General features: G+C 42.4%; 1 protein-coding gene across 27 annotated transcripts in view; it reads left to right on the plus strand.

Moving 5' to 3' along the window:
• The window catches only part of LOC115193575 (calcium-activated potassium channel subunit alpha-1), a 381,356-nt gene that overhangs the window by 251,359 nt on the left and 108,434 nt on the right, over positions 1-21,563 (plus strand). For all 27 annotated transcript variants that reach the window (XM_029752332.1, XM_029752334.1, XM_029752331.1 and 24 more), the window contains exons 4-5: positions 2,243-2,336; positions 6,393-6,504. In XM_029752332.1, coding sequence (XP_029608192.1) covers positions 2,243-2,336; positions 6,393-6,504 — 206 coding nt within the window. The remainder of the gene's footprint in view (positions 1-2,242; positions 2,337-6,392; positions 6,505-21,563) is intronic.

Consider the following 21,563-nt stretch of genomic DNA (forward strand, 5'->3'; position numbering starts at 1 on the left):
TTTGTATTTGCTGAAGTTTCACTTTATAATAAAGATGTGGAACGCTACGTACGCTGCGCCTTGTTCCAGTTCTTACGACGATCGTGACAAAAGATCCCACCACAACAGGACCAAGCAGCGTGCCCAGGAGGAGAAGGTATCCAGGGCTTGGGAGGAGATCAAGGAGGAGAAGATATCCTGGACATGGGAGGAAATCATGGAGGGACACGAAAGCCTTTCTTGGAAGCAGATGCAAGGAGATAAGGGAGGACAGCGACGACGCCGGGGTTCGCAGCCACAAGGAAAGCCCAAAGGACAGCCCCCCCAAAAAATATTGGGGGGGGGCACACGGGGTGGTCGGCGGAGCAGAGGAGCGAACCAAAGCCAATCTGGGAGAAGAGGGAGAAATTGGAGGAGAGTGAACAGAGAGAGTCAGAGACCATCAGTGAGTTGATGGAGAAATTGGAGGAGAGAGAAATGAGAGAGTTATTGTGTTGGTGTATGATGCACGACATTCGCCCTAAGGAGCGTGTCATCTGTTTGATGCCACCTGAGTCAGCTCTCCGTACTCGTCCTGAGGAGGGTGCTAGCAGTCTGGTAAAAACTGTGCCAGCTCCACGCACCAGGTCTCCAGTACGCCTCCACAGCCCTGTACGTCCTGTGCCAGCCCTCCGCACTCGCCTTGAGGAGCGTATCATTTGTCAGGTACCATGTGTGCCGGCTCTACGCACCAGGTCTCCAGTACGCCTTCACAGCCCAGTACATCCTGTGCCAGCTCCCCGCACTCGCTGTGCGAAATGTGTCATCGTTCCGGTACAATTTGTGCCGGCTCTACGCACCAAGTCTCCAGTGCGCCTCCACAGCCCAGTACGTCCTGTGCCAGCTCCCCACACTCGTCTTGCAAAGTGTATTATCGTTCCGGTACGATTTGTGCCGGCCCTATGCACCAGGACTCCAGTGCGCCTCCACAGCCCAGTACGTCCTGTGCCAGCTCCTCGCACTCGCCCTGAAGAGCGTGTCACCAGTCCGGTGCAACCTGTGCCGGTCCCACGCATCAGGCCTCCAGTGCGCATCAACAGTCCAGAGCTTCCGGCAACGGTCCCCAGTCCAGAGCTTTCAGCAACGGTTCCCAGTCCAGAGCTTCCAGCGACGGTTCCCAGTCCAGAGCTTCCGGCGACGGTTCCCAGTCCAGAGCTTCTGGTGACGGTTCCCAGTCCGGAACCTCCTACGACAGTCCACAGTCCGGAACCTCCTACAACGGTCCACAGGCCGGAGCCCTCCTTTGCGCCGGTGTCCAGTCCAGACACGGCGTCCAGTCCAGCTAGCCGTCCTTTGCGCTGGTGCCCAGTCCAGGCACGGCGACCAGCCCAGCTCCAAGGCCAGAGCCTTCCTCTGCGCCGGTGCCCAGTCCGGGCGCGGCGTCCAACCCAGCTCCATGGCCGGAGCCCTCTTCTGCTCAGGTGCCCAGTCCAGGCACGACGTTCAGCCCGGCGCCATGGCCGGATCCGGGGTCTGGGCGAGGGTAACGACCTGCACCGGAGCCGCCACCAACGGTAGATGCCCACCCGGACCCTCTCCTATTGAGTCAGGTTTTGCTGCCGGAGTCCGCACCTTTGGGGGGGGGGGGGGTACTGTCACGCCCTGACCATAGAGAGCCTTTTATTCTCTATGTTGGTTAGGTCGGGGTGTGACTGGGGTGGGTAATCTAGGTTGTTCTATTTCTATGTTGGCCTTGTATAGTTCCCAATCAGAGGCAGCTGTTTATCGTTGTCTCTGATTGGGGATCATATTTAGGCAGCCATTTCCCCACTGTGTTTTGTGGGATCTTGTTTTGTTTATGTGTAGTTGCCTGTGAGCACTCCAGAACGTCACATTTCATTTGTTCGTTTATTGTTTTATATTTGCTGAAGTTTCACTTTATAATAAAGATGTGGAACGCTACGTACGCTGCGCCTTGGTCCAGTTCTTATGACGATCGTGACAGTTCTAATGCACGACGCATCGCGCAATGCCTGGACACAGCCCTTAGCTGTGGTATATTGGCCATATACCACAAACCCCCGAGGTGCCTTATTGCTATTATGAACTGGTTACCAAAGTAATTAGAACAGTAAAAATCTATGTTTTGTCATAGCCATGGTATCGGTCTGATATACTACGGCTGTCAGCCAATCAACATTCAGGGCTCGACCCACCCAGTTATAATATTCTAATAGAGTAGGAATATTTATGTGACCTTTTCTTCTTTTTGTCTTTTTCACAGTCCCATAGAATCCTGTCAGAATTTCTACAAAGATTTCACGTTACAGATCGACATGTTCTTCAATGTCTTCTTCCTCCTCTACTTTGGCTTGCGGGTAAGTACTAAAGCCCTATTACCACACACACACTCTTCTCTCTAATGGTGGGAGCTGTATTGACATAATACTGACTTGGTGCATTCCCAAAGCCATTGGAGAAAAAGCCTGCCTGAAACCCTCAATGAATAAATAAAGTGCTAAGCTGCTTATGCAGCCACAACTCCACATGAATCACAACACTGACTGACATCTATTCACAAACAACATGCTGTATGTCAGGGAAGGATGTCAGGAAAGTGATCTAGAGATAGCCCTCGCCTGAGGGTTAACATGTTTTATACAACATGTGGGTCCTGAATGCTGATTGGTTAAAACCACATTTCAGACGGTTTCTATTCCACAAGTTACTTAAGTGATAAGGCCCTAGAAGCCGGTGTTTGGAGGATATATTAGTACGGGTGTTGTTAGGCCCGAGACAAAGTCGAGTGCAAATATAAACCGTGCAAATATATCCTCCAAACAACAGCTTCAAGGGGAGTATCACTTTTATACAATGGGTTACCAACATATTCAAATAATGATTGACATATTTTCATTCAAAAAAAATATTTTGAGGAATTTATTCATACCATTTCATCCTTCCACAAGATATTGTCCTGACACAAATAGAGGGTTGCTATCCAAGTCGGCTGGTTGTTCGTTCTATTGGTTCGGTTGCTAGAGACGTGACCCAGTGCTCCCTCATCAGGACACTGTCGTTCAGAGGAGCTAGCCAACAACACAGCTAACACAATCACTTCAAACGGAAGCTGGAAAGACTGCAAACTAGCTGCACTTTCATTTGACCTTTTTTTCAATTTACATTTTCTTTGTATATATCCATAAATAGGATGCCAGCTGATTCATGATTTTGACTGGCTGAGAAACGCTGCCTGCCTGAGAAACACTCCCTGGCTGAGAAACGCTCCCTGCCTGCCTGTCTCATCCGAACTCCCGACATGTGCATTACTATGGGACAGCTGGAGATCGAATTTGAATATTGAAACAATGTTGCTGTCTCTCTCTCCGACATTTGCAAGGTTTATACAAATCTCCGCAGTTGAAAACTAAATGTTAGTCTAAAAGAAATGTGAGATAATTATAGTGGAGATCAAGTTTATAAAATGCCTGGCTGGGCTGATGAGACAGTGGATTGCTCAGTTAGATGGAACAGAGTAAATAGGCATTTTAACGTCATAGCCGGTGGTAACCGGTGTAGCCGGTGGTAACTTGTGGAATAGACACCGGCTGGAACGCGGTTTTAACCAATCAGCATTCAGGATTAGACCGGCCCATTGTATATCACTGGCAAAATGTATGATGTTAAAATGCCTATTTACGGCCTTCCGAGTGGTGCAATGGTCTAAGGCACTGTATCGCAGTGCTAGCTAGAGATCCTGGTTCAAGCCCCATGGGGCGGCGCACAATTGGCCCAGCGTTGTCTGGGTTAGGGGAGGGTTTGCCGGCCGGGATGTCCTTGTCCCATCATTCTCTAGCGACTCCTATGGCGGGCCGGGCGCATGCACACTGACACGGTCGCCAGGTGTACAGTGTTTCTTCCGACACATTGGTGCGGCGGGCCTGCGGGTTAAGCGGGCATTGTTTCAAGAAGCAGTGCGGCTTGGCTGGGTCGTGTTTTGGAGGACGCACTGCTCTCGACCTTCGCCTCTCCCAAGTTCGTACGGGTGTTGCAGCAATGGGACAAGACTGTGACTGCCAATTGGATATCACGAAATTGGGGAGAAAAAGGGAGAAGAAAGCCTATTTACTCTGACTGCGCTAGTGGCTTCTGGCAACTTTTGTTCATGATAGATTCTCTCTTATACATTATATATCATACGGTCTTATTCTAAAATGGATTAAATAAGCATTTTTTTCTCATCAATCTACACACAATACCCCATAATGACAATGCAAAAACAGGTTTTTAGAAAAACAGAAATACTTCATTTACATAAGTATTCAGACCCTTTGCTATGAAACTCGAAATTGAGCTCAGGTTCATCCTGTTTCCATTGATCATCCTTGAGATGTTTCTACATCTTGATTGGAGGATTTAGGAAAGGCACACACCTGTCTGTATAAGGTCCCACAGTTTACAGTGCATGTCAGAGGAAAAACCCAGCCATGAGGTCAAAGGAATTGTCCGTAGAGCTCCGAGACAGGATTGTGTCGAGACACAGATCTGGGGAAGGGTACCAAAACATTTCTACAGCATTGAAAGTCTCCAAGAACACAGTGCCTTTCATCATTCCTAAATGGAAGAAGTTTGGAACCACTAAGACTCTTCCTAGAGTTGGCCGCCCGGCCAAAATGAGCAATCGGGGGAGAAGGGCCTTGGTCAGGGAGGTGACCAAGAAACCGATGGTCACTCTGACAGAGCTCCAGAGTTTTCTGGAGATGGGAGAACCTTCCAGAAGGACAACCATCTCTGCAGCACTCTACCAATCAGGCCTTTATGGTAGGTAGAATGGCCAGACGGAAGCCACTTCTCAGTAAAAGGCACATGACAGCCCAATTGGAGTTTGCCAAAAGGCACCTAAAGGACTCTCATACTATAAGAAACAAGATTCTCTGGTCTGACGAAACCAAGTTTGAACTCTGGTCTGAATGCCAAGCGTCACGTCTGGAGTAAACCTGACACCATCCCTACGGTGAAGCATGGTCGTGGCAGGATCATGCTGTTGGGATGTTTTTCAGCGGCAAGGACTGGGAGACTAGTCAGGATCGAGGGAAAAATGAACAGAGCAAAGTACAGAGAGAGATCCTTGATGAAAACCTGCTACAGAGCGTTCAGAACCTCAGAATGGGGCAAAAGTTCACCTTCCAACAGGACAACAAGCCTAAGCACACAGCCAAGACAATGCAGGAGTGGCTTCGGGACAAGTCTCTGATTGTCCTTGAGTGGCCCAGCTAGAGCCAGGACTTGAACCCGATCAAACATCTCTGGAGAGACCTGAAAATAGCTGTGCAGCGACGCTCCCCATCCAACCTGACAGAGTTTGAGAAGATCCACAGAGAAGAATGGGAGAAACTCCCCAAATACAGTTGTACCAAGCTTGTGGCATCATACCCAAGAAGACTCGAGACTGTAGTCGCAGCCAAAGGTGCTTAAACAAAGTACTGAGTAAAAAGGGTCTGAAACTTATGTAAATTAAAAATAAACTAGTTTTTCTTTGTCATATTGGGGTATTGTGTGTGGATTGATGAGGGGGATAAAATCATCAATTTTTGAATAGGGCTGAAATGTAACAAAGTGTGGAAAAAGTCAAGGAGTCTGAATACTTTCTGAATGCACTGTACATCTTATACTTAGATACAGTATATGAAATGCATGTATTATGTTGCTATATGCTCAAGATTCAAATAAAACATTAAAAACTATACTTGAACTCTATAAAATAAAATGATTAGATTTAACTTTAACACTCCTGTTCCTGTTTTCCATTCAGCCATGATCTTTATGAGATGATAATTGCACATTGTAAAGTCATAAATGTTCTTGATAACTGTTAAAATGCATTATGATGGCGTCGTAAGTCATTGTACCAACAGCCTGCTATGAACTGAATGATAACACAATTAACCTACAACATGGATTTTAAGGAATGTGTTACCACCATGAATTGTTACTTCTATGTCTCCCTTTAGTTCATAGCAGCCAATGAGAAGTCTTCCAATACATCAGTTTTTAGAACAAATAAATGACAACGTTTGTTGAGTTTTGTTTTTGGTCAAAAAATAATTTATTTATTTAGGTAATCCATTCCCAAGTATTCTCACAAATAAATAAAAATAATAAAAAGAGATGTATGTGATCGTGTCTCAATGTACAGTAATCCAGGTATGAAATTGTTCTTTTTAAATACAATCTCTTTTTGGGCTTAGTTGTGGTCATTTGCATAGTACAAATTATTATAATTATGTTCCCGTCCCCTGACGATCTGCTCCGACAAAAATCGTCCCGTGGCTGATTCTAGTTGCCTACCCTTGTAATACATTATAACTGCATCAACATAATACAGTATACTTGCAGGCTTTAAGTGAAGTGTTACCCTTCTATTTCTCCTTCAGTTCATAGCAGCCAATGATAAGCTGTGGTTCTGGCTGGAGGTCAACTCAGTTGTGGACTTCTTCACTGTTCCTCCTGTCTTCGTATCTGTCTACTTGAACAGGAGCTGGCTGGGTAAGAATTTACCTTTTTCTCTTACTACATTTCTCTACATTTCTCTACATCTCTCTACAATGACTCGGAGCAGTGAGAGAGTTATTTATATGGCAAAGTATTGTACCTGGAAAACTTAATGTCAAGACAGCTCTAAGTTGCCATCTATTGGACATTCTTTGCACAGCGTCCTCCACAGGTTCAGCCTGGGAAACATACAATGGCCTGGATTGTATCATGGCTGACTTTTCTCTGTAGGCTATGCAGCAGTAGCGTGGTGACGCTATCGTTAGCAGTGACTAGCTATACAGGATGATGAAAAAGGTTGAAATTGGCTTCTGTTATAATTAGCCGTTCTCTGCGCTCCCACAACATTATACTGTAGTTTGATGTTAAAGAAGACACAGCCCAGCCAACAGCGAATGTTACTATAACATTAGGGAAAGTTGCAATGGAGTCCCAATTTGGTTTACATTTGAGAGAATTTGCCATTTTATTTAGAATTTGAATTGCAAAAAAAAAAATAAGGATAAAGTGTTTAGGGGAAAAAAAGAGAAGTTGCCATTTTAACATTCTCAGAACGTCCCTACTAACATTCTTGGAATGTAGAGGTAACCAAAAATGGTTTACTGGGAGGTAGCTTTCCTCTGCGGGGAGTCTTGAATCATCCTCTTTATTTCTGGAGGTAGTTGAAAAAGGAAACTGGGAGGGAAGCCATTGTTTTGAGATGGCCTAGATTTCCCTCTCCGCACCGTGAATATGCATTCATAAATGATTTATGTGTTTATCTATTCATACTGGGGAAGCCAGTGAGATTAAAAAATCACTTTGAGGGAGAATGTGTCAGAAAACACAGAAGAATACACCCCCGAACAGCCCACTCACGTCACATTTTGTTTGTGTAGAGGCGGACGGACACGTTCTGTACGTCAGACAGGGTATTTTAGGGTCATCTGATTATAAACGGTCACACACACACACCACGTGTGTGAAATAGAATGTGTGTTTGCACTAGCGTACATTACATGTTTGTTTACTGCTGTGTGATTGTGTGTTGATGTGTTTAAGTGTGTGTTACGTAGCAACAGCTATGACTGTCCCAGCGATCCATTTATTTATTTTATTGAACCTTTATTTAGCTAGGCAAGTCCGTTAAGAACACATTTTTATTTACAATGACGGCCTACCAAAAGGCAAAAGGCCTCCTGCGGGGACGGGGGCTGGGATTAAAAATAAAATAAAATACAATTAAAATAAAGGACAAAACACACATCACGACAAGAGAGACAACACAACACTACATGAAGAGAGACCTAAGACAACAACATAGTATGACAGTAACACATGACAACAACATGGCTGCAGCACAACAAGGCAGCAGCACAACATGGTAGCAGCACAAAAAATGGTACCAACATTATTGGGCACAGACAACAGCACACAGGGCAAGAAGGTAGAGACAACAATACATCATGCAATCCATTGACTGGGTCCACACCAGAAACACTGTGCCATAACTCTCTCTCTCTGTGTGTGTGTGTGTGTGAGAGAGAGAGGCCTCTACGGTGCTATAGTGCCATGCAGGTCAAACTCTCCGTTATCAACTGGTTGATATCAGAGGGGCCTCTAACTAGGGACAGGGTATTAGGCCAGAGTATTATTAGGATGAGCTGGTACTGGACATATCAGAGGGGCCTCTAACTAGGGACAGGGTATTAGGCCAGAGTATTATTAGAATGAGCTGGTACTGGACATATCAGAGGGGCCTCTAACTAGGGACAGGGTATTAGGCCAGAGTATTATTAGGATGAGCTGGTACTGAACATATCAGAGGGGCCTCTAACTAGGGACAGGGTATTAGGCCAGAGTATTATTAGGATGAGCTGGTACTGGACATATCAGAGGGGCCTCTAACTAGGGACAGGGTATTAGTCCAGAGTATTATTAGCATGAGCTGGTACTGGACATATCAGAGGGGTCTCTAACTAGGGACAGGGTATTAGGCCAGAGTATTATTAGCATGAGCTGGTACTGGACATATCAGAGGGGCCTCTAACTAGGGACAGGGTATTAGGCCAGAGTATTATTAGGATGAGCTGGTACTGGACATATCAGAGGGGCCTTTAACTAGGGACAGGGTATTAGTCCAGAGTATTATTAGGATGAGCTGGTACTGGACATATCAGAGGGGCCTCTAACTAGGGACAGGGTATTAGGCCAGAGTATTATTAGCATGAGCTGGTACTGGACATATCAGAGGGGCCTCTAACTAGGGACAGGGTATTAGGCCAGAGTATTATTAGGATGAGCTGGTACTGGACATATCAGAGGGGCCTCTAACTAGGGACAGGGTATTAGGCCAGAGTATTATTAGCATGAGCTGGTACTGGACATATCAGAGGGGCCTCTAACTAGGGACAGGGTATTAGGCCAGAGTATTATTAGGATGAGCTGGTACTGGACATATCAGAGGGGCCTCTAACTAGGGACAGGGTATTAGGCCAGAGTATTATTAGCATGAGCTGGTACTGGACATATCAGAGGGGTCTCTAACTAGGGACAGGGTATTAGGCCAGAGTATTGTTAGCATGAGCTGGTACTGGACATATCAGAGGGGCCTCTAACTAGGGACAGGGTATTAGGCCAGAGTATTATTAGAATGAGCTGGTACTGGACATATCAGAGGGGCCTCTAACTAGGGACAGGGTATTAGGCCAGAGTATTATTAGGATGAGCTGGTACTGGACATATCAGAGGTTTGCAGGAAATGAGAAGGTATGAAATTATAGCAACATGACGATGATTGACAACAGGAGGGATTCCAATTATAGCTAGACAGTCCAATGCTTGATCTGGTACTGTAGATCTGGTACTGTGTTATCAGGGTTAGAGTTAGCTGTAGATATTACATCAGACTCTAGGGTTAGAGTTAGCTGTAGATATTACATCAGACTCTAGGGTTAGAGTTAGCTGTAGATATTACATCAGACTCTAGGGTTAGAGTTAGCTGTATATATTACATCAGACTCTAGGGTTAGAGTTAGCTGTATATATTACATCAGACTCTAGGGTTAGAGTTAGCTGTATATATTACATCAGACTCTAGGGTTAGAGTTAGCTGTATATATTACATCAGACTCTAGGGTTAGAGTTAGCTGTATATATTACATCAGACTCTAGGGTTAGAGTTAGCTGTATATATTACATCAGACTCTAGGGTTAGAGTTAGCTGTATATATAACATCAGACTCTAGGGTTAGAGTTAGCTGTATATATTACATCAGACTCTAGGGTTAGAGTTAGCTGTATATATTACATCAGACTCTAGGGTTAGAGTTAGCTGTATATATTACATCAGACTCTAGGGTTAGAGTTAGCTGTATATATTACATCAGACTCTAGGGTTAGAGTTAGCTGTATATATAACATCAGACTCTAGGGTTAGAGTTAGCTGTATGTATTACATCAGACTCTAGGGTTAGAGTTAGCTGTAGATATTACATCAGACTCTAGGGTTAGAGTTAGCTGTATATATTACATCAGACTCTAGGGTTAGAGTTAGCTGTATATATTACATCAGACTCTAGGGTTAGAGTTAGCTGTATATATTACATCAGACTCTAGGGTTAGAGTTAGCTGTATATATTACATCAGACTCTAGGGTTAGAGTTAGCTGTAGATATTACATCAGACTCTAGGGTTAGAGTTAGCTGTATATATTACATCAGACTCTAGGGTTAGAGTTAGCTGTATATATTACATCAGACTCTAGGGTTAGAGTTAGCTGTATATATTACATCAGACTCTAGGGTTAGAGTTAGCTGTATGTATTACATCAGACTCTAGGGTTAGAGTTAGCTGTATGTATTACATCAGACTCTAGGGTTAGAGTTAGCTGTATGTATTACATCAGACTCTAGGGTTAGAGTTAGCTGTATGTATTACATCAGACTCTAGGGTTAGAGTTAGCTGTATATATTACATCAGACTCTAGGGTTAGAGTTAGCTGTATGTATTACATCAGACTCTAGGGTTAGAGTTAGCTGTATGTATTACATCAGACTCTAGGGTTAGAGTTAGCTGTATATATTACATCAGACTCTAGGGTTAGAGTTAGCTGTATATATTACATCAGACTCTAGGGTTAGAGTTAGCTGTATATATTACATCAGACTCTAGGGTTAGAGTTAGCTGTAGATATTACATCAGACTCTAGGGTTAGAGTTAGCTGTATATATTACATCAGACTCTAGGGTTAGAGTTAGCTGTATATATTACATCAGACTCTAGGGTTAGAGTTAGCTGTATATATTACATCAGACTCTAGGGTTAGAGTTAGCTGTATATATTACATCAGACTCTAGGGTTAGAGTTAGCTGTATATTTTACATCAGACTCTAGGGTTAGAGTTAGCTGTATATATTACATCAGACTCTAGGGTTAGAGTTAGCTGTATATATTACATCAGACTCTAGGGTTAGAGTTAGCTGTATATATTACATCAGACTCTAGGGTTAGAGTTAGCTGTATATATTACATCAGACTCTAGGGTTAGAGTTAGCTGTATATATTACATCAGACTCTAGGGTTAGAGTTAGCTGTAGATATTACATCAGACTCTAGGGTTAGAGTTAGCTGTATATATTACATCAGACTCTAGGGTTAGAGTTAGCTGTAGATATTACATCAGACTCTAGGATTAGAGTTAGCTGTATATATTACATCAGATTCTAGGGTTAGAGTTAGCTGTATATATTACATCAGACTCTAGGGTTAGAGTTAGCTGTATATATTACATCAGACTCTAGGGTTAGAGTTAGCTGTAGATATTACATCAGACTCTAGGGTTAGAGTTAGCTGTAGATATTACATCAGACTCTAGGGTTAGAGTTAGCTGTATATATTACATCAGACTCTAGGGTTAGAGTTAGCTGTATATATTACATCAGACTCTAGGGTTAGAGTTAGCTGTATATATTACATCAGACTCTAGGGTTAGAGTTAGCTGTATATATTACATCAGACTCTAGGGTTAGAGTTAGCTGTATATATTACATCAGACTCTAGGGTTAGAGTTAGCTGTATATATTACATCAGACTCTAGGGTTAGAGTTAGCTGTATATATTACATCAGACTCTACTCTAGGGTTAGAGTTAGCTGTAAATATTACATCAGACTCTAGGGTTAGAGTTAGCTGTATATATTACATCAGACTCTAGGGTTAGAGTTAGCTGTATATATTACATCAGACTCTAGGGTTAGAGTTAGCTGTATGTATTACATCAGACTCTAAGGTTAGAGTTAGCTGTATATATTACATCATACTCTAGGGTTAGAGTTAGCTGTATATATTACATCAGACTCTAGGGTTAGAGTTAGCTGTATATATTACATCAGACTCTAGGGTTAGAGTTAGCTGTATATATTACATTAGACTCTAGGGTTAGAGTTAGCTGTATATATTACATCAGACTCTAGGGTTAGAGTTAGCTGTATATATTACATCAGACTCTAGGGTTAGAGTTAGCTGTATATATTACATCAGACTCTAGGGTTAGAGTTAGCTGTATATATTACATCAGACTCTAGGGTTAGAGTTAGCTGTATATATTACATCAGACTCTAGGGTTAGAGTTAGCTGTATATATTACATCAGACTCTAGGGTTAGAGTTAGCTGTATGTATTACATCAGACTCTAGGGTTAGAGTTAGCTGTAGATATTACATCAGACTCTAGGGTTAGAGTTAGCTGTATATATTACATCAGACTCTAGGGTTAGAGTTAGCTGTATATATTACATCAGACTCTAGGGTTAGGATTTTTGTTTTCAATTAAGAGTACAGATTATTGTATGGGACAACATACAAATGTAAAAAAGAACATTTATTTTACATATTTATTGGTTTTTTATCATTTTGATAAGAGATGAAAATGTAATGGTTTGAAGGTTGCTTCTAAAAAAATCGAAGTGTACCAATTTTAAGGTTGTGTCATTCGATTTGGGGTGTGGTGGGTTGCAAGAAATTCTTGCGGAGAAAAAAGGGGTCCCCAGAAATTCTGCTGGAAAAATGTGTCTCCGCTGAAACAGTTTGAATACCACTGTTCCAATGGTACTGTAGAGGTATCAGGTACGTGTTACATCAGACTCCAGGTCTAACATGAATAATCTGTCCAGTGGTTGGCGACTGAGTGACATGTCTAATGTCCCCACATCCATCTCTATTGAGTTCTGCTCCAGTGGGCAGTTGACAAATTTGCAAAGGCTTCACTGATAATCAATAGACAGATCCATCAGTGGTTTGAGTGGACATCAATTCTATTTCCATCTCACTAATTGTGTTTTGTCTCCAGTCGTCTGTTTCAGAGGAAAACAATGATGATGTTAACACAGTTTTACATCAACTCCTGTGGACTCATTCAGTTTGTTCGCACATACACACATACACACACACTACTAGGTGATAGCAGATCATAATTGTTACAGTACATCACATTTGAGTAGCCTACTCTATTCTCCACCAGAGGACTATCCTTCTTTATGCATTTCTCATTTCCCAGTAATGTTCTTTCACCTTCTGCCAAATTGGCTTTAAATTAAGAGGGTAGAGAATTGTGCGGCTAATCTAAAAAGACACGCAGCGTTCCTACATGGAAATAAGAAATTCATCTTCTTAAACTACGTGAAGTGGGTATCTCTCCCTTGAGAGCGAGAAGGCCATAGCCAGGCTAGCTGTGTTGGATTAGCATACAAACGGCTCTTTGAAAGATGCTAGCTAGCTGCTAGCCCCAGAGACTCAATCCGCAAGCCCCTCACCCTCTCCCCAATTAATTCCAGTCCTGCTAGGGCTTCACTGCCTTTCTTTCTCTCGTAGAAAGAGCAGAGCTTGCGTAGGATGTTAAGGCAGCTTTTAAATGACACAGTAGAACTGTATAAATATAGGAGTAACTAGAGACTGTATAAATATAGGAGTAACTAGAGACTGTATAAATATAGGAATAACGAGACTATAAATATAGGAGTAACTAGAGACTATAAATATAGGAGTAATGAGACTGTATAAATATAGGAGTAACGAGACTGTATAAATATAGGAGTAACTAGAGACTGTAAATACAGGAGTAACTAGAGACTGTAAATATAGGAGTATCTAGAGACTGTATACATATAGGAGTAACTAGAGACTGTATAAATACAGGAGTAACTAGAGACTGTAAATACAGGAATAACTAGAGACTGTCAATCATAAAAAGTTATACAGTCTATAAATGTGTGTCACAGCATCATCGGACTGAGCTTGTTGTCATTGCAGGCAATCTCAATGCTGTGCGTTACAGGGAAGACATCCTCCTCCCTCATGTGGTACCCTTCCTGCAGGCTCATCCTGACATGACCCTCCAGCATGACAATGCCACCAGCCATACTGCTCGTTCTGTGTGTGATTTCCTGCAAGACAGGAATGTCAGTGTTCTGCCATGGCCAGCGAAGAGCCCGGATCTCAATCCCATTGAGCACGTCTGGGACCTGTTGGATTGGAGGGTGAGGGCTAGGGCCATTCCCCTCAGAAATGTCCGGGGAACTTGCAGGTGCCTTGGTAGAAGAGTGGGGTAACATCTCACAGCAAGAGCTGGCAAGTCTGGTGCAGTCCATGAGGAGGAGATGCACTGCAGTACTTAATGCAGCAAGTGCCCACACCAGATACTGACTGTTACTTTTGATTTTGACCCCCACTTTTAATTTTCCTTTTGTTTTGTCTTTGTTTTTTACACACCTGGTTTCAATTCCTCATTACATGTTCATTATTTAACCCTCTGGTTTCCCCCATGTTTGTGTGTGTGTTTGTTTTATTGTAAGGCTGTATCTGACGGCTGGTTTATTGTTACCGGGTTTTGTTATTACACCGGTTTATTTCGTGGTACCGGTATTTTTCCAGCACCATTAGTATTGTGTTTATACTGGTGTTTTTCTTGAATTAAATACCTTGTCCACGCATCTCAGCTCTCCTGTGCCTGACTCCTTTCACCAGTTACCCACAACCTTGACAGCAAATGTCTTGTTAACAAACTATAGTTTTGGCAAGTCGGTTAGGACATTTACTTTGTGCATGACACAAGTCATTTTACAACAATTGTTTACAGACAGATTATTTCACTTATAATTCACTGTATCACAATTCCAGGGGGTCAGAAGTTTACATGACTGTGTCTTTAAACAGCTTGGAAAATTCCTAGAAAATTATGTCATGGCTTTTGACGCTTCTGATAGGCTAATTGACATAATTTGAGTCAATTGGAGGTGTACCTGTGGATGTATTTCAAGGCCTACCTTCAAACTCAGTGCCTCTTTGCTTGACATCATGGGAAAATCAAAAGAGATCAGCCAAGACCTCAGAAAAAAGAATTGTAGATCTCCACAAGTCTGGTTGATCCTTGGGAGCAATTTCCAAACGCCTGAAGGTACCACGTTCATCTGTACAAACAATAGTACGCAAGTATAAACACCATGGGACCACGCAGCCGTCATACCGCTCAGGAAGGAGACGCGTTCTGTCTCCTAGAGATGAACGTACTTTGATGCGAAAAGTGCAAATCAATCCCAGAACAGCAGCAAAGGACCTTGTGAAGATGCTGGCGGAAGCAGGTACAAAAGTATCTACTTCCACACTAAACGTGTCATATATCAACATAACCTGAAAGGCTGCTCAGCAAGGAAGAAGCCACTGCTCCAAAACTGCCATTAAAAAGCCAGACTACGGTTTGCGACTGCACATGGGGACAAAGATTGTACTTTTTGGAGAAATGTCCTCTGGTCTGATGAAACAAAAATAGAACTGTTTGGCCATAATGACCATCGTTATGTTTGGAGGAAAAAGGGGAGGCTTGCAAGCCGAAGAACACCATCCCAACCGTGAAGCACGGGGGTGGCAGCATCATGTTGTGGGGGTGCTTTGCTGCAGGAGGGACTGGTGCACGTCACAAAATAGATGCCATCATGATGAGGAAGGAAAATTATGTGGATATATTGAAGCAATATCTCAAGACATCAGTCAGGATATTAAAGCTTGGTTGCAAACGGGTCTTCCAAATGGACAGTGACCCCAAGCATACTTTCAAAGTTGTGGCAAAATGGCTTAAGGACAACAAAGTCAAAGTATTGGAGTGGCCATCACAAAGCCCTTACCTCAATCCTATAGAAAATGTGTGGGCAGAGCTAAAAAAGCATGTGTGAGCAAGGAGGCCTACAAACCTGACTCAGTTAACCCAGCTCTGTCAGGAGGAATGGGCCAAAATTCACCCAACTTATTGTGGGAACCTTGTGGAAGGCTACCCGAAACGTTTGACCCAAGTTAAACAATTTAAAGGCAATGCTACCAAATACTAATTGAGTGTATGTAAACTTCTGACCCACTGGGAGTGTGATGAAAGAAATAAAAGCTGAAATAAATCATTCTGTCTACTATTATTCTGACATTTCACATTCTTAAAATAAAGTAGTGATCCTAACTGATCTAATACAGGGAATTTTTACTAGGATTAAATGTCAGGAATTGTGAAAAACTGAGTTTAAATGTATTTTGCTAAGGTGTATGTAAACTTCCAACTTCAACTGTATATAGGAATAACTGGAGACTGTATAAATATAGGAGTAACTAGAGACTGTATAAATATAGGAGTACCTAGAGACTATAAATATAGGAGTAACTATATAGACTGTATAAATATAGTTTTAACTATGTAGATAGACTCTATAAATATAGGAGTAACTAGAGACTGCATAAATATAGGACTAACTGTGTAAATATACAGTGGGGGAAAAAAGTATTTGATCCCCTGCTGATTTTGTACATTTGCCCACTGACAAAGAAAGAGGATCAGTCTATAATTTTAATGGTAGGTTTATTTGAACAGTGAGAGACAGAATAACAACAAAAATTTCCAGAAAAACGCATGTCAGAAATGTTATAAATTGATTTGCATTTTAATGAGGGAAATAAGTATTTGACCCCCTCTCAATCAGAAAGATTTCTGGCTCCCAGGTGTCTTTTATACAGGTAACGAGCTGAGATTAGGAGCACACTCTTAAAGGGAGTGCTCCTAACCGCAGCTTGTTACCTGTATAAAAGACACCTGTCCACAGAAGCAATCAATTAATCAGATTCCAAACTCTCCACCATTGCCAAGACCAAAGAGCTCTCCAAGGATGTCAGGGACAAGATTGTAGACCTACACAAGGCTGGAATGGGCTACAAGACCATCGCCAAGCAGCTTGGTGAGAAGGTGACAACAGTTGGTGCGATTATTCGCAAATGGAAGAAACACAAAAGAACTGTCAATATCCTCGGCCTGGGGCTCCATGCAAGAACTCACCTCGTGGAGTTGCAATGATCATGAGAACGGTGAGGAATCAGCCCAGAACTACACGGGAGAGTCTTGTCAATAATCTCAAGGCAGCTGGGACCATGGTCACCAAGAAAACAATTGGTAACACACTACGCCGTGAAGGACTGAAGTCCTGCAGCGCCCGCAAGGTCCCCCTGCTCAAGAAAGCACATATACTTGCCCGTCTGAAATTTGCCAATGAACATCTGAATGACTCAGAGGACAACTGGGTGAAAGTGTTGTGGTCAGATGAGACCAAAATGGAGCTCTTTGACATCAACTCAACTCGTCGTGTTTGGAGGAGGAGGAATGCTGCCTATAACCCCAAGAACACCATCTCCACCGTCAAACATGGAGGTGGAAACATTATGCTTTGGGGTTGTTTTTCTGCTAAGGGGACAGGTCAACTTCACCGCATCAAAGGGACGATGGACGGGGCCATGTACCGTCAAATCTTGGGTGAGAACCTCCTTCCCTCAGCCAGGGCATTGAAAATGGGTCATGGATGGGTATTCCAGCATGACAATGACCCAAAACACACGGCCAAGGCAACAAAGGAGTGGCTCAAGAAGAAGCACATTAAGGTCCTGGAGTGGCCTAGCCAGTCTCCAGACCTTAATCCATAGAAAATCTGTGGAGGGAGCTGAAGGTTCGAGTTGCCAAATGTCAGCCTCGAAACCTTAATGACTAGGAGAAGATCTGCAAAGAGGAGTGGGACAGAATCCCTCCTGAGATGTGTGCAAACCTGGTGGCCAACTACAACAAACGTCTGACCTCTTTGATTGCCAACAAGGGTTTTGCCACCAAGTACTAAGTCATGTTTTACAGAGGGGTCAAATACTTATTTCCCCTATTAAAATGCAAATCATTTTATAACATTTTTGACATGCGTTTTTCTGGATTTTTTTGTTGTTATTCTGTCTCTTACTGTTCAAATAAACCTACTAATAAAATTATAGACTGATCATTTCTTTGTAAGTGGGCAAACGTACAAAATCAGCATGGGATCAAATGCTTTTTCCCCCACTGTAGTAGTAACTACAGACTGTATATATAGGAGTAACTAAAGACTGTATATATAGGAGTAACTAGAGACTGTATAAATATAGGAATAACTATATAGACTGTATAAATATAGGAGTAACTATATAGACTGTATACATATAGGAGTAACTATATAGACTGTATAAATATACAAGTAACTGTTTATAAATATAGGACTAACTATAGACTGTATAAATATGGGTGTAACTATATAGACTTTATACATATAGGAGTAACTATATAGACTGTATAAATATACAATTAACTGTATATAAATATAGGAGTAACTAGAGACTGTTTAAATATAGGAGTAACTATATCGACTGTATAAATATAGGAGTAACTATATGGACTGTATAAATGAGTAACTATATAGACTGTATAAATATAGGAGTAACTATAGACTGTATACATATAGGAGTAACTATAGATTGTGTAAATATAGGAGTAACTATAGACTGTATACATATAGGAGTAACTATAGACTGTGTAAATATAGGAGTAACTAGAGACGTTAAATATTGGAGTAACTATATATTGTATAGCTATAGGAGTAACTATAGACTGTATACATATAGGAGTAACTATAGACTGTACACATATAGGAGTAACTATAGACTGTGTAAATGTAGGAGTAACTAGAGATGTTAAATATTGGAGTAACTATATATTGTATAGCTATAGGAGTAACTATAGACTGTATACATATAGGAGTAACTATATATTGTATAGCTATAGGAGTAACTATAGACTGTATACATATAGGAGTAACTATAGACTGTGTAAATATAGGAGTAACTATAGACTGTATACATATAGGAGTAACTATAGACTGTGTAAATATAGGAGTAACTAGAGTGTAACGGTCGTTGTATATAGTGGACCAAGGCGCAGCGGGTTGAGTGCTCATATTAACTTTTATTAGAACACTTACAAAAACAAAACAAGAAAACGAACGAACGAACAGTATTGCAGGCTAACACAGCAGTGTAAAAACAACTTCCCACAAAGGACAGGTGAAAACAGGGATAGTTAAGTATGACTCCCAATCAGCAACAACGATGTACAGCTGTTCCTGATTGAGAGCCATACCAGGCCAACACAAAGAAATACACAACATAGACAGAGCATAGAAATACAAAACATAGAACATAACCAAAAACCCCGGAATACTCTAAACAAACACCCCTCTACATAAACACATATCCCAACAAACCCCGAACCACATAAAACAAACACCCCCCTGCCACGTCCTGACCAAACTACAATAACAAATAACCCCTTTACTGGTCAGGACGTGACAAGGAGACGTTAAATAGTGGAGTAACTATATATTGTATAGCTATAGGAGTAACTATAGACTGTATATAGGAGTAACTAGAGACTGTTTAAATTTAGGAGGAACTATTTAGACTGTATAATAAGATGTCAGTGTTAAGAAATCCATTGTTTTCTGCGTTATGGAGACATGCAAAATGCCATTATAGAAGAAGGTATAAGCAGTGTTGTAATAGCTCTACATTATAATTCAAAGCCATATTACATAATATCCCCATATTACTTCTGGAGCCTGTGTACTGTCAATTAATGTTTTGTATCCATGTCTCTCCAGATCCACATCACTACTGCTCTCTGCTGGTGATGGTAGCGTACAGTCTGTGTTGATCTCTGAAGAGGCTTACAGACTCTAGTACAGTATCTGGCATGCTATCAGTGTGTGTGTTATAATCCTGACTGCCTGAACACAGGGTATTATCCCTGTTGTAACATGGTCATCCCCAGGCTGATGATTGATAAAAGACTCCAGTGTGTGTGTCTACTGTCAGTGACACGTGACAGAGGGGAAGGGGCTTGGCACATACCCACAGATTATTATGATGTTCCTTGCAGGGTTGTTGCATGTGTAGCAGATGCGGGCTAGTTAGCATACTAGCCCTGAAACCTAGTGTTGCACTCGCCCAACAAGGACCAATGTTCTTGATAGGGAAATGGTTAGCACTCTAGCTTCCTCTTTCCTGCTCTACCTGTTCAGTAGTACAGATAGTTCTATTGCTGTGAGCTGATGTCAATACAAACTGCCATTCAGCTTTATCCCCATGTAGTGTAACTACTGCCCATATATCTGATATCTGCCAGTGACAGCACGGCATTTGTGATTAAATACAGATTATTGCTTCATCCCTCTCTCTCTCTCTCTCTCTCTCTCTCTCTCTCTCTGTGTGTATCTCTCTCTGTGTATCTCTCTCTCTCTCTCTCTCTCTCTCTGTGTATCTCTCTCTCTCTCTCTCTCTCTCTCTCTCTCTCTCTCTCTCTCTCTAAATCCCTGGATGGGTTCAGGCACTTTTAAAAACGCCTCACCTCTGAACACAGCCCCTTATTGGTGGGAGAAACATCCACATGACTCTCTGTAGGTGCACCAGAGAGGGCGAAGGGAAATCTGTTTGGGCCGTTCAGATTATTAACAGATCCTCTACTGTGTCACAGCTTATATCAGACCAGACCAGGATACAGTTTGTACCAGACAGGTACATGGAGGCGTTGTCTGTCTATCTGACTGTCACTCAGTCTGGTGTTCTCTTCTGCACGCGCAGCACTTGATTCTGCACCTTTTATCAGGTGTTCTATGCACGCAATTCTACCTGGAAAAACTCTGCTTGTCTGTCTTCCAAATGATATTTTTTAATCCATTTCCTCCTTCAAGAAACAGTTCTTCATCTCTTCCTTTGAGACACTCTTGAACACACAGTGTTGGACCTTAGAACTAGAGACTTCTGAAGAATTAAAGCTTAGTTCCACTCTTCAGAAAGACAAGGACCCTTAAGAGAAACTACCGGAGACTCTACAATAGATAACTAAGTATCTGTGATCGATAGCGATGATCCCTACTAAGCTCCTGATGTACCGGGGTCCACGCGGCGGCGCCGCCCCTCGCTCCGAGACCCGTGGAGACACGTTCAGAAGAAGGAAGTCGTGTGGAGAGTTGTTTCAGAAAGGGTACAGGGTGAGGCTGGGTCCTCGTGGAGTGGCTATGGAGAAGGAGAGGCAGAAGGGACCCTATCTTGCTCTCTGGACCTCTCTGAACTTTCTCTCCAAATGGGGTAAGAATAGAGGTCTAGGGCCATAGTCAAACTGTCTGGTCTTGTCTGTGATTCCTAGTTGTATAAACTATGTTTCTGCTTAAAATGGGGTCTGGTGCCTGTTCAAACATCTATCTGGTTCATCTCCAAATGCGGTAAGGACCAAGGTCTGTGAAGGGAATGGAATCCCCCGTGGTTATGATTCTTATTCTTTACTCTGCTCCTGCCGTGTGGTTGCCTGGCTACCCAAACTCCTTGCTGCAGCCAAATGCTACGCCACGCCCGTTAGTTTCTTCTCCGCAATGAGTCTGGATCTGAGTACCTCCCCTACGATTTCTAGAATGGAAATACGTTATAGACTGTCTGATTGGTCCCAGAAACCAATGGGTTGGGCCAGAGCCAGAACACACATGGGTAAAGCAACGTTTTGAAAATTCACCATTAGTTAGAGCTGATCCAATCGCTGATTACTTTGTTTTGTACAACACCCCTAATTTAGACGTCACCACAAACGACTCTGATGATGTCAGTCAGACTGAAGTATGTAACGAACAGCAGCGGAGGAATTCAATGGAATAGC

This window comes from Salmo trutta, chromosome 5 (genome assembly GCF_901001165.1).
Source record: "Salmo trutta chromosome 5, fSalTru1.1, whole genome shotgun sequence".
Classification (NCBI taxonomy): Eukaryota; Metazoa; Chordata; class Actinopteri; order Salmoniformes; family Salmonidae; genus Salmo; species Salmo trutta.